Raw genomic sequence first — 14,798 nt, 5'->3', positions numbered from 1 at the left:
GCATCCCAGATTTTCTAACCAGAGAATTTTTGCAGGGGAAGAATGGGTACTAATCCTACTCAGCAACGAAGGCTCCCGGCCACCCTTACCCAAACCCCAGCACCAGTAAAACAAGAGTCTATTCCCGAATCTTCATCGGCCCTCGCCATTACAAACAGATTTACTCCCTTAGGATCAACAGTAGGAAATATCCGACCAAATTACCAAACGGCCTTAGCCACCCCTTATGATCCTTACTCATCAGTTCGTTCTCCAGCTCCCTCACAACCAAAAACACCTAGCTATGCTAAAACATCACCATATGTCCAGAACCCTCATTCTGAAAAGCTTTTTAGCATTCCTCTTCATATTGACAAAAACCAACCCCCAGAGCGCATTGCCAAATTACTCCTTCCACCAAATTTTCATTTCTTACCAACTGAATCCTATAAAAGCCTAAAATATTACCAGGCTATCCTTTCAGAAACAGAAAGCATTGCTATTAAGCCAATTTACAGTACCACTCACCAAAACAAAATATTGTATCATTCACTCCATATTGGAAAATTCCTTACCGAACTCGAATGGGGAATTCCCCTTTTTCACACAAAACCCCTTCATACTCAGCATGTTCTCATCCCAAACAATCATTACAATTACTATGATTATATCCAAGCATGGACCAACATTTTTCTCCACCAGACAGAAGACTTTAGTCATTCATGGTTCATAACTTTTGATAAGAATTTCAGATTGCGGTTTCCTGCATGGTTTACAGATTGGTGGGCTTCCCATGGCCCAAGCTCTTCCATCATTCCAGATGACCTTCGTCATGTTCTCACAAACAACTTCCAGCCCAGTTTTGACAGAAGTCGTTTCGACAACAGAGTTACTATTTTTTCACTGCTCATGGCCAAGTACAAGATCCCATGGATTCTCAAATGGAACTTTGAAATAGACACCGGCGGTATTTACAAAACCAGATGGGTAAAATGGTGGGATAAATTCAACCACCAAAAAATTATTGATCTTGTAAAAGTGGAATTTCCCCAGGCATCTTTTCAGGCACTGCCAATCAAAGTTTCATCTTCGTCCTCACAAGCTTTGCCAGTTCATCAGCAATTTCCTGAATTACCAAAAGCTCAGGAACCAGTTCAGTCCTTATCAGACATTAGTCCATCTTCCTCTCTCAAAGGAATTTCCAAGTCAGCCAAGTCCTCCAGTTCAAAGAAAGAAAAAACTACCCAACTACTGGATATGGCTCAGCTGCTAATGGCGGAAGCAGCATTGCTGCAAAGGAAAAAAGGTTCAGACTCAGATTCAGATAATTCTGATGCCTCGTCTCAGCTTCCCGCCAAATGGGCTGATCAAGCAGATTTTCAAGATGCCCAGGACCCATTTGATATCTGAGAAGCAATATTTGCCCATGTGATTGTGTCAGCCCAGCAACATCTTCAGCAGTAGCTATTTTCATCTCTTCCGCAAAAGACAAAGCATTATTCTTCAATAGTGAAAAACAAAAAGGTCACTATTCACAATAGTGAAAACAAAAAGGTCACTATTCACAATAGTGAAAAACAAAAAGGTCACTATTCATTTAACTTTTGTAAAAGAATCAAAGCATCTTCACTATTCTTTCACCCGGCTTTAGCAGACAGCGGGATTCCCGGATCATTTGGCCAAGTCTCATTCAACCTCCTCGCTCTATATAACGAGGATTCATTTTCAGGAGAAGAATAAGTTTTTAACTTCAAAAGCTCAGATCAATATTATCTCTCTGAGATTATTCAAACACTTGTAATACAAATATATTATTCAGGATGCCTGCGAGCTCCATCTATTTGTTTACTTGTTTCATCTGCCATTAGGCAATACCTGTTTGTTATCTGCATTGCAGTAAGTTTTCAATAAAACTTATTTTCCAAATATACTTGCATCATTACGTTTAATTCATTATTTTGATATGCTACTCTGTCTTTATATGTTTTATTTCTGCACTTTAAATTATATGGACGGCTATGCCTCCTGCTGCTATTTTATGTTTTACTTCCGCACTTTATATTCTATGTAGTAGGTCCATCACCCAAAGATGAAGCTGTATAACTCCAGGTTACGCCAGAGAAGAAAAATAAGGTCTATCACCTGAAGGTGAAGTTGTACAACTTTGGGTTACGCTAGAGAAGAAACATATACATATAACAAATCACACCGACACTAGCCCTGGGCTAGTGAAGCTAGGGGTATGTCATAAATATCCTCAACTATGTCTTATGGCCATAGACGTCTACATACCCAGTTGTGTGTATGTGCTGTATGATAACCCACTAGATAAACATCGAAAACGTATCTCAAAAGTCTCATATCAAATCTGAAGCTTAAAAGCTCAAAGCCTTATCTCATAAATCCATGTTAATCCATATTCGTAAATCCATAGAATTTCATATACGAAAATTCCATAATTCATAGCCTTTAGTAAAACATAAATTCAATAAATCATAACTATTTCGTAAAAGCAATTTAAATAAATCATAACTTATAAAAATCCGTAAAACATACTATAACACATATTTGATTCATGAAATATGAAATGCATGCAAGCCTAATATTTTATAAAAACATGCAATTTGAGAAGGGATCCATTCACTGTATTCCATTGCTCGGGGAGCCGCTCAAATTAGGGAGGACGGGTCACTTCCAATCGACACACCTAAACAAAAATAGAGATCATTTAATAAAACTCTACCAAAACGATAGAATTTGGGAAAACGGATAATGGATTCAAATTCGGCACGTCGAATAACATAAAGAGGGACCTCGGGTTCCCCCATGCGCCGCCATAGGGCCACTGCACGCGCCGTCACGCGTCGAGATGGGTTGCCAAAAATTTTGCCAGAAAAGTCGTCGCCACGGTGGAGGAGGCACGTGTGCACCACGCGCCGGCCACCACGCGAACCCACGTGCAGGTCGGGTTAGGTTAGGGTTAATGGCCCAGGGGTTTGGACCGGGTCTGCTTACTAGGTTGGACTAGTTTTGGGTTGGGCTTCGTTAGATCTGATTAGGCTATAGGTTAGGTCGACCCAATTTTAGGTTGTGGGTTCGCCAAATTCTGGAAAAATGGTCGGGAAACTCCTGAGCTCCGTTTAGCTTCACATCTCAACTAAAATTCACCATTTAAAAACCAACTAGGAGGATAGAGATTCAGTTTATATCATTTTGATTCACAGCCGTGGCCGAAAAATGGCCAGAAAAAACGCTTGCAACCTCACGGTCCCTCACCGGAAACTAGAAAAGTTTCCACCTTCGTTGCTTATGTGTCCAATATCCTTAAATCAGAAACTTTGCATCCTAACATTGTTTCTAACTTATGAAGGGAGAACGGCAGAGGTGATTTGTAGCTTACTTTGATCGTAGAATTGGAAATCTCATCGGAGTTTGCGAGATTGAGTGGCGGTAGAGTTGTGCATCAGTGAACCGAGAAGGAAAATGACGAGAAAGTAAGTGAGTGAAGGAAGATGGCGAGGTGAAGGACGAGGTGGTAGTTTAGGTTATAGTGGTAGAGCTATCAGGAGTGGTGAGTTCGTGACAGTGATGGTGATTCAGCCATTCTCACGGAGAGAGGGAGAGAATAATGAGAGGGATGGAGAGTTTAAGAGAGAGAAAAATGGTTCTAGAGAGAGATGTCACAGGAGGGGGACACATGGGCCAAAAAGAACACTCCAAAAAATGGGGGAGAAACTGCCACGTGTCAGCACGAGAGTGATCCATGGTGGAAAATATCTTTACTAGGAAAATTACCAAAATGCCCCTACGTTTTGAATTTCGTACAATCTTCGTTTTAGCTCCAAATTCAATTCTGCTTGCGCCCACGTGTTTGTAGTGACAAGTACTACAAAGATACGCCAAGAAAAAGAATCTTACGCGACATGGCAAAGTGGTCAACAAAAGTCAATGTTTTGCCTCGAAGGGCAGTTTTGTAAATTCACACTTTAAAATTATAAAAACTGAAATATTTGGGGATGGGTCGTTACATCTACTAATCATGTCTGTTCATCATACGGTCAGTTTTTCTCAAGTACTGTTTATGTTTATTTTTAAATAAAAATATTTAAAATGATTTTTGACCACCCAATGTACGATGAACGGACACGATTCATGGATCTCCAGGATCCTCGCAAAGAGGATCCGGACTCTAGCGAAACGCACTACACTGAAAAATCTCTCTTGTTGGAGATGCTATTTTTTAAGAATATCAAACGGGTCCACACCGACAACAGTAGCCTCTGATTGTATTGCTCATGACTGACTATTGATCCTTATAAAATAATTGATGACTGATGTTGCCTTCCCCAACTGAGAAGAAAAAGCTGGAATTTCCATTTGGCAATTGACAAATTGGTCACAGTTTAGTAGCTCTATTGCTGTTAGTAACCATGGCTACGACCCTATTGACCACAAGCCTAGGCATGACAACGCCACCCCCACCGATACTAGCAGCCCATCCTCTACCTCGTGTGATGACGGTGGCCTCAACTATAGATGCAAATTTCCGCCTTCTTTTTCTTGGAAGAAAATACACCTGCAAAACAATTAACACCTTAGGTCAAGGCCAAGAGCCTCGTGTGCCCATAATGATTTTTTTTTGGGGGGGGGGGGGGTGGAGGGTTTGGCCAAAGAACCTTCGATGCCAAAGTTAGAATTTGAAAGAGAAAGTGTTTAGAGAAGTTTGGATAATTTTAGAAGAGAATTGGACTTAGGTTTTTGGCGAAATGAGAGGGTATATATAGGGGTGTGACTGACCCTATTTGGAGAAATAGGGACCGGCCACTTATGGTGGTGATTTGAGTGTAATTGCAATCAATTAGGTAATTAATCAATTAATTAGCTAATCAATCCTAATTTGAAAAAAATAATTTGGAGGTTACCTTGTGGGGAGGATTTGATGAGGATTGATGAAAAAGGTTTTGAATAAATACCATTTTGATCACCTTTAACCTTGATTCAGCTGTTATTATCCGTTGCATGCATGTGGGAGTCTTGGTGTGCCTCAAGGGTACTTTTGTCTTTTTACCCAAAAGTCCATGTGTCACCTCCATATTTTTCTTGATTATTTTTTGCTCCACAAATGCCTCCACACTTGTTGGGCTACTCGTAGGAAATGGCAGCAAGTGTGGAGATCTTTTCTTCTTTAGGAAACATAGGATTGTTTCCTATTTTGATGTAGATTCCCTCTTCAATTAGAAATTAGATCCTTCTAGGAAAGGGAAATAAATTACTTCTAAAGTTTATTTAAGTCTACCTTAAGTAGATTATTAAATAAACTTCAGAGAGCAATTTATTCTACCCTACAAGAGAGAGAAAGCTAGAGGATATTTGTTCCTTCTCCCTTAGCAATCTTCTACACTTACCAGTGCAAATGACCGTTTTTCGTTGTTTTCTTCATCTTTATGCCGTACCAAGGTAAGAAAAGATGAATTTTCCTTGTCTTTGTAATTTTTGGGAGCCTCGAGGCTTGAAATTTGGCTTGCCGAGGGTCGAGGATATGTGAAAAGTTGGTTGGAGGAGGCCACGGCATGGCTATTGTGGGTGGTTGGCTGCCATTGGCTCGGTGCAGCAGCGGCTCGGCACGAGCCAAGGTTCAGGTGCAGTGGCGTGGGTTGCGGGGTCAGGCCTGGTATGGGCCAGGTGTTTGAGTTGTTGGGGTACTAAAATTGGGCTGCTAGGCTTGAGCCCGTGAGGGAAATGAGATAGAGAGAGAGAGAGAGAGAGAGAGAGAGAGAGAGGCGAGGAAGGGCGCTAGCCCCCCTTCATTCGGATTGGGTCGTTGGGCTTGGACCCGTGCCAACGTGGTGGTTGGGCTGATGAGGCACGGGCCTCCTTTCCTTTATCTGTTTTTTATTTAATGCTGGGCTCAAACCCGTGCATGAGAGAAGGGAGAGAACTGCGGGCTGCTGGGCTTAGCCTGCTGGAATTATCTTGGGCTGAGGAGCCTATCGCACTGAGCCATTCAACTTTTTTTTTTAATTTTTTTATGCAATCGTCTAACAAATTTTCCTTGCGTCTTTGTAGAATTTCTTTAAGCATGTCTTTTTCAAGTCACAAAGGTGATGATGGTGTACCGCCACTGTATAGTCAAGGTGGGTCATTGAGTAAGGTGGGCTATTTCAAGGCTGCTCACTTCAAAATTAGCTTTGATGACTTGTTTAAAGACTTTCTTGAGGCTTATAGGCATGTCATTCCATCGGGGGTGCACGTGAAGCGTGTTAAGGAAGGTAACAGCTGTGAGCCACGTAGTGGGGCTCGAATTTCACCCCTACTACTTTGGGTTGGGATTTACTTTTCCCATGTCGCATTTCTTCCAAGAGGTGCTTTGCTCCATGAAGTGTGCCCCTGCTCAATGTTCTCCCAATGCGGTCTGTGTGATGGTGGGATTCTTTAATCTACGCCAATTTTTTGACTTGGATTTGACCGTTAACGAGTTTAGGTACTTCTTCGATATAGGCCACATTGAAGGGGTTGGGCAGCTATGTTCTTGTCATAGGCTATTTGATCACTCGAGCAAGGTAGAACATGACTGGGCTAAGGAGACTTTGGAGATAAGTGGAGAATGAGAGTCTAATTCTTCCCCCGAGCTGCGCGTTTCGACAATTTTTATCTTCGGTAAGTAGACTGCTCAATCTCTCGGCTGCTTTGCATTTTCGCTAAGCTATTTTCTGATTTTCTGATTGTTTTCCTCTGCTCTTGTAGATTTGGAATTCAGCTTAACTCCTAAAACTTCTCCATATATGAAGAAGGTGTATGTTGTACTAGGTATCCCTTCTGAATATCGTGAGTGTCATTGGCTGCTTAGTCCTTTTCGTCGGAAGAAAGATAGGTTACTCCTGAGAGATGAGGTAAATCGGATCAAGGCAGAGGCATTAGCTTGCCCGATCACCGTTGTGGAGCCTGCTACAAATGAAGGTGGGAAAAAGAGATTTTCCCCGCCTACTCAAGAGATGCCGGCTAAGAAAAAACTAAAGAATTCTTCCGCTGTTTGCGATGGTTCCCTGGCTGTCCTCAGGTTTGTGATTAACTTGACTTATTCCAAATGAGAGAAAGATGAGGCTGCTGGATTTGTACTAGTGATGCCTGCTGTTCCAAAGGTGGCTAGTTAGATTACTGATAAGATTGCTCAGAGTAGAAGTTCCACCGTGCCCCCAATTTTGAAGTTTGTGCAAAAACGTCTGTCTAGGGCTAAGTCTGGTTCACCTTTGGAGAGACTTGCTACTATGAAGAGCAACAAGGTGAACTCATATACTAAAGTGGCACCAAAACCCACTCCTCTTGCTGCTGAGATTGATAAGCCTGTTAAGAATGAGGAGACTGCTTGTGCGGGAAATTATGAGAAATCAACCAAGCCTGCTCCCGGGGAAGCTATTGAGGTTTGTGCACTCTTGAAACTAGATCTGCTTGAAGGCATAAATGCATGTGCCAAGTTTATTGTTGGCGTTAAAGGGGTTGTCTGCCCAAGTTCCTTTGTGAAACATATGACCGAGTATAGGATGACTGCTTTGCTTGCCATGATGCAAAAAATGGTGATCTTGCAGCTGAGTCTATGTTCCTTGACCAAGAGGATACCAAGGTTAATAAGGGGGTGGCAAAGACTATGACGGCCGAAGCTTATTTCTTAGTCGAGAAGATCAAGAAGTTGGAATTTGAGCTTGCTGCTTTGAAGGGGTCTAATATCTCTACCCTCACTTCTTTGCAGCTTGAGACCGCTCGCCAAGAGATCGTAGATTTAAAGACTAGGCTTGACGTGAACCAAGTTAAGTATAAAAGTGCAGAGAATAAGAACGGGTGTTACATACCTCAGATTCAAGGCCTTGAGTGTGCCATATATGAGCTTCGCTCTGCTACTTACGCAAAGGATGAAGAGCAGATCTCTTCTTATAATCAAGTGATCTACTTCAAAAAGGTTGTTGATAGGCTTGAACCCCAAGTGTTGGAACTCCAAGGTGATTTAAAGATCAACGAGAGTCTAAAGAAGGAAGTGGAAGAGCTACAACGCGTCCGTGTTAGCCTGCTCAAGGAGAATGGGCAGCTGAAGGGTGGGAAGGTTGGGCAATAAACCTCGCTTGCTCAGAGTCAAGCCGATTTCTACAAGCTGGGTTATGTAGACTATCTCTTGCCATTTGGCTTTGAGTTTACTAGGAAAGACTTTAAGACATTCTCTATTTCTCTGGAAGACTTGTTTACCTTTACTTTTAAGGCTTCCATTGGTGAAGTAGTTGGAGAAGTTGGTGCCCAAGCTGGAACAGCTGGGGGTGAAGCGCAGGATGATACCACTGCTGAGAACGTCCCTGCTGCTGAAGGTGTGGCAACCAAGTAGTCGTGGGATGTCCAAGCTGCTGAAGAGTAATCTTCTTAGGTAGTCTTTAAGATTTTCTTTGTTTTCCTTGTTGCTTTTTGTTTTGCTTGAACTCTTTCGACCTTTGCTAGTTATTTATCAATTTTACTACAAAATTTAATAAACTTGCCTCATTCGCTTTTCTTCATCTTTGCTTCTTTTGTTCATACTCAACCTTTAACTTCTAGATTAGTGGCAGACGTGCTACTTTTTAATAAGCAGACAGGCTCGCATAGCTTATGCAGCCATGGGTGTTAGTGTAGAAGTTTGCAAAGTTGTTAGCTATAGGATCAGCAGCCAGATGTCTTACTTACAGAAGCAGACAAGTCCGCGTGACCACTAGGCTGTTAACCTTGGCTTTCTTTAATCCTTTGAGCTGTGTGGTCTGCATCACAACATACTAAAGATTTTTGGGTTATGAAATTCGCTAACCTTTCGTATAAAAAATACATGGTTGTATGGAATTTCGTAAGCAAAGGTTCGCGTGACCACTAGTCTGTTAACCTTGGCTTTCTTTAATCGTTTGAGCTGTACACGAGTGATCAGTTGTTGTAAGCATGCAGTCAAGCCAAGTTGTAAATTGCTTCTGAATTCCTCATTGAAAGATGGTGCCCGTTAAACTGCTTGAGTCTTCGGGTTTTGATGTAGCAGGAGGTTACACATGGTACTTCCTTAGATTGTAGGCGTTTCATTGCTTTTCAATCTCTTTATTGTTCATGGTGGTGAGGGTATAGCTACCCTTGTTGCCTTCTGTTAATCTTGTACGGACCTTCCCAGATAAGATCCATCTTTTTGGAACCTTCTCTTCGGGCGGTGGTGAAGACTTTTCTTAGGACTAGATCTTTGGGCTGGAATTGTTGAATCTTGGCCTTTTTGTTGTAGCTAGAGATGAGCTGCTGCTGGTAAGCTACGATGCGGGTGATGACCCTTTCGCATTTTTCCTCTGCTAGATCTAGATTCGTGGTCATCTTCTTTTCATTTTGCTCGACACTTGGGAGTAAAGTGCTGATGCTTGGCACGATGACATTGGGAGGAATGATCGCTACTGAATCAAATGCCAAAGAGAAAAGAGGCTCACCGGTTGCTTGTCGTTTAGTTGTGCGATACACCCAAAGGTATCCAGGGAGTTCATTTGGCCATTTTCCCTTCTTGTCAGAGAAGGATTTCTTGAGGCAATCGAGGATTGTCTTATTGGTTGCTGCGGCATGCCCATTGCCTTGATGATACCTCGGTGTGGACATGTGCTGTTTGATGCCATATTTTTGGAAAAACTTTGCCAAATCTTTGCCTACGAATTGTATATCGTTGTTTGTGATGATGGATTGAGAGATGCCAAATCTATAAATGATGTTCCTTCATATGAAATGCTCTATCTTCGTCTAAATTGTTGTTGTCATGGGTTATACTTATACCCATTTGGTGAAGTAATCAGTTGCTATGATCATCATGCATCTGCCCCTAATAGTGTGCGGCATCAGCCTTACCAATTCGATTGGCCATTGCATGAACGGCCGAGGACTCGTCTGCGGGTGTAATTCACTGTCAGGCAGTGTTGGTATTGGCTTTTAGCGTTGGCAGCTGTCGAACTTTTTTACTAATTCCTTAGTATCTTGATGCATAGTAGGCAAATAGTAGCTTGTGTTAAGAGCTTTCTATGTTAAGGATCTGCCTCTGGAGTGATTTCCACATACCTCTTTATGGATTGAACTTAGAACCTTTAGGTCGTCGACTGGTGCTAGGTAGCGATGATGTGGACCTGTGTAGGATCTTCGGACGAGAATGTCGTTCCACATGTAGTAGCGTGCTGCCTTCGTTTGGAGCTTTTTAAACTTCAACCTTTCAGTGGGGAGTGTGCTATTAACCAGGTAGTCTATAATAGAACTTTGCCAGTTTGGAGTTATACTAACTTGTGACACCTTGGTTGCCGACTCCACCTCTATGCTTGGCTTGTCTAGATACTCCACCAGAATAGAGCGATTGAGTTGGTGGTCAAGGGCAGAGCCTAAGTTAGGAAACGCATTTGCTTGAGCGTTGTCTGCCCGAGGAAGTTGAGTGAGTATAACTTTGAAATGCCTCAACCTGCTTTCGCACCTTCTCTAGGTATTGCGCCATTCTTGGATGTTTCGTTGTGTACTCCTCAGTAATATGGCTAATGATTAGTTAAGAATCGAAATGAATTGCTAGCTTCTTCATAGTCAAGTCTTTTGCCATTCGGAGGCCTGCTAGTAAGGCCTCATACTCTACTTCGTTGTTGGATGTGTTGAAGCATAGAGTGATTGCCTGCTTGAACATCGAACTGTTTGGGGTGACAAAGACCACACTTGCTCCTTAACCCTTGTAGTTGGATGTGCTGTCGACATGCAAATGCCAGAAGTCTCCATTAGATGAAGCAGGCGCGGCTAAGGTGTGCTCGGCTGCCTCTGGGGCATCATTAGGTTGCCATGTTGCATCACCTAGGCTAGGTGTGAATATTGCTATGAAGTTTGCTAAAGCTTGGGCCTTTATCGCCGTGCGAGGTCGAAAAACTAAGCCGTATTGACCAAATTGCAACGCCCATTTCATAACTCATTGAGAAGCATCTGGTCCATGTAGGATTGATCGTAGTCATGACGATGACTGTGTGAGCTTGAAAATATGGTTTAAGCTTTCGAGCCACAATAACTAGCGCGAAAATTAATTTCTCGATCTTTAGGTATTTAGTTTCCTTATCAAGAAGAGCCTTAGAAGTGTAGAATATTGGTAGTTGGGCCTCTAGCTCTTCTCATATGAGGGCAGAGCTTACTGCTACTTCCGAGATTGATAAGTAAATGTATAAATCATCTGCTGCTTCCGGCTTAGATAGTGAGGGTGGTGATGTGAGATACTTCTTTAGGTCTTGGAAAGCTCTTTCGCACTCATCATCCCATTTGTCTCGTTTTGCCCTCTTGATGGCCTTGATAAAAGGCTTAGATCGATCGGTAGATCGCGGGAGAAAACGGTTGAGGGTGGATGCTGGTCTGGTCAAACTTTGGATCTCTTTTAAGGTAGTTGAAGACTTTATCTCTAGGATTGCTCGAATTTGTTTGGGATGTGCTTCGATTCCTTGTGGGGTTACTAGGTACTCTATGAATCTTCTTGAAGATACTCCAACTGTGCATTTGGTGGGATTGAGCTTCATCTTGTATCTTTTAAGGATGTTGAAAGTTTCCGCCAAGTTACCGATGTGGTTTGATCGCTGCTTGCCCTTCACCATGATGTCGTCAACATAGACCTCCATGGTTACTCCAATTTGCTTCTTGAACATCATGTTTACTAACCTTTGGTAAATGGCTCCTGCGTTCTTGATGCCAAAGGGCATGACGTTGTAACAGTAGGTGCCTCGCTTGATCACGAACGCGGTTTTCTACTTGTTGGGCTCGTACATGGCTATTTGGTTGTAGTCGGTATGGAGCAAAAAATGATCAAGAAAAATGTGGAGGCGATACGTGGATTCTTGGATGAAAAAGATAAAATTACCCTTGAGACACACCAGGACTCCTACACGCAAGCAGTGGACAATCATGACTCAATCAAGGTCAAAAGTGGTCAAAATAGGTATTTATTCAAAAACTATTTCATCCATCCTCATCATATCATCCCCACAAGGTAACCCTCAATTATTCATTCAAATTAGGATTAATTACCTAAATTTATTGATTAATTTCCTAATTAATTAATTAATTTCCTAATTAATTAATTAATTTCCTAATTAATTAATTAATTTCCTAATTGATTGCAAGATATTATTTTGATATAATATCTTGCACTTACACCCAAAAACCACCATAAGTGGCTGGACTCTTTTTCTCCAAATAGGGGCCGGCCACACCCCTATATATAGCCCCTCATTTTCTCCAAAACATAAGTCCAATTTTCTTCTAAAATTCTCCAAATTTCTCTAAACACTTTCTCCCTCAATCTCTAACTTTGGCATCGGAGGTTCTTCAGCTAAAGCCCTCCCCAACCCCCCCTCCCCCCCCCCCCCAAAAAAAAATTCATCGTGGGCATGTGAGGCTTTCGGCCTTGACCTTAGGTGTTAATTGTTTTGCAGGTGCATTTTCATCCAAGAGGGAGAAGGCGGATATTTGCATCCACAAATTAGTGCTTTCATTGAGAGTTTGATTCACATGCTCGAAGAAGACTCTCGCATTTAATGTTTTTAATTTCTCGTTCATTTGTAGATTTTTCGTATGTTCTTAATCCTAGAATTTTTATTAACTTCCAGAAAACATGTGCATGAAAATAAAAGGCATTACTCACCCATTGAGTTGGATTATCAAACTAGAGCATTAGAAGGATCATCATGTACCTATGAAACCCAAAGGAAAATCTTAGCAACCCCAAAGTTTATATGCAAGTGTGAATAAGTATGCGTGTATGAATCTTTTCATATTGAAGAAGACTACCTTAAGAAATATTTGCATCTGCAGCTTCATATGGCCATACAACTAAAAGCACTACATACGATAACAAACTCCAGCTGCACCACAAAAGGAATATGATCTTTCCCTTAACTTGTATTTGCAGTTGTTACTGTAACATCTGCAGACAACATACATAAGCACTGATTCAATAATTCTAAAGGAAAAAAACTCTTATTCGATAATGCACCAAATCCTATCCAAAAACCAAAGGGGTGCCATATCCCTAGATTAATAGAGCATCTTTCTTTGTTCCAAAACAAATTGCAATTTGGCTTTGGTAATGTAGAAAGATTACTAGATACCTCAGGCATAATCTTGACTATGTTCCATTATTCGAGCATTTTACTGTCCTTTTAGTTTTATCTCTCAACATGGGAAATACAATAAGATAGTAAAAACAAAAGTTAGTGATAGCTATTACATAGTGAAAGAAAATAAGACATTCACATAGTGATAGCTATTTACTGTCCTTTCTCACCATAATCTCGACTCTATTCCATTATTCAAGCATTTTACCGTCCTTTTAGTTCTATCATATGTGAATGTCTTCATATACATGTTAGCATATACATACATATACATACATATACAAACGAAATTCTGAAAGTAATGAGAGAAATATACCTTTGGGGCATTGATGCCAGAAGGTTGAGTGAGGGATCTAAGATGTTTGAGAGCAGGAATTTTTGAGCAATTTGTGTGAAAAAGTTGAAGATCTTCAACAGAGTGGAGTGAGTCGGTCTGGGCTAAAATAAAGAGGATGAACTCTAGAAAGTATAAAATGCTGTTGTTCAACCAATCTCAATAGTAAAGAAACCGTACTATTAACATATAAATAAGTTTTATATATCAATGTTTACCCAGATTGACTTGAATATGCTGCTGAAGGGTCTTCATTGTTGCGACCCTGTCCATGAACTTGTTGTAGTTGCTTTTCGTCTTCTCGTCCCTCCCTTTTCTTTGCAAGCCACATGTTTTCCCTTCACCGAATCCCTCTCTATCTCTCTCTCTCTTTCTCCCCCACCCTCTATCTCTCCACCTTTCTATAAGCCGCATGCCTTCCCCTCACCAAATCCCACACTGAGCCGTCGTTCCCATCGAAAGGGTTAGGGAGTAGGCGAGGAGTTGAGCTCAAGAAGGAGAGAGAAAGAGAGAGAACATATGGGTTGAAAATTAGGGTTGTCTAACTTCGTATTTATTTGGGGGTGAAACTACTGTAGAATAGGATTATTAAATGAAAAAACAATTATTTTTGAAAGATAAAAAGGAGAAGAGTGAAAAAGAAATAAACAAACAGGTCCCAAAGTTGAAAAAACATGTAAAAAGTCTTTGGTGTAATTTTAAGAAATAAAGTTAGTTAACAGACACCAATCATTGGTGGCTGATTTCTTAAGGCCACTAATACCAGTGGCATCCCACTGTAAAGCCACCAAAAAATAGTAAGAGTAGCAGCTTTATATCTATGGCCACCAATTGCAAAGGGTGTGCAAAAAATGGTATGCAATGAGCATAATTCTAGTAATGGGGACTGGATTCGACAACTTCCCTGATCATTTTGAACAACAATAAAAACCTAACAGCAATCTCACAATAAAATAATGAACGATAAATCACTTTTGCTTATCACACACAAATCAAACCAAGAAAATCCATGTGTCCACGGGTCATGCTTTTCTTTGGGAAAAAACGAACCCAGTAGGGATTGGGATAATTTTGATTTAGGTTTTTGGATCTATTTTCAAACTCTCTTATTTTCTCTCAGTTTCTATTTTACGGGTATATTAGTATTTTCATATCAATTTTTTGTTATAATTATCATAAACTTAAAAAAGTGGCTATAATTTTATCTAAGATCCAAATTTTTGTTATTTTTCCCAATTTCTCGTTATTTTGATACTTTTCCTTTTTCACATGCTTAATTTCACAGCCATACAATTTTAGTGGTAAGCTTATCGGGGAAATTTAGAAAATGAATTATATATATATGGTATTTG

General features: G+C 40.9%; 1 protein-coding gene across 1 annotated transcript; it reads right to left on the bottom strand.

Moving 5' to 3' along the window:
* Positions 1–9,096: 9,096 nt before the first annotated feature.
* On the bottom strand, positions 9,097–9,603 carry LOC137711331 (uncharacterized). Its single transcript, XM_068450561.2, has one exon. The coding sequence runs from the start codon at positions 9,601–9,603 to the stop codon at positions 9,097–9,099; it is 507 nt and encodes a 168-aa protein (XP_068306662.2).
* Between the last annotated feature and the right edge of the window lie 5,195 nt (positions 9,604–14,798).

Source organism: Pyrus communis, chromosome 6 (assembly GCF_041283825.1).
Source record: "Pyrus communis isolate YQ-2024b chromosome 6, ASM4128382v1, whole genome shotgun sequence".
Taxonomy (NCBI): Eukaryota; Viridiplantae; Streptophyta; class Magnoliopsida; order Rosales; family Rosaceae; genus Pyrus; species Pyrus communis.
This window is presented reverse-complemented; position numbering and strand designations above follow the sequence as displayed.

Excerpts from the sequence above, each read along its gene's own strand:
- LOC137711331 (XM_068450561.2), bottom strand. The coding sequence starts at position 9,603 with ATGTCCACACCGAGGTATCATCAAGGCAATGGGCATGCCGCAGCAACC.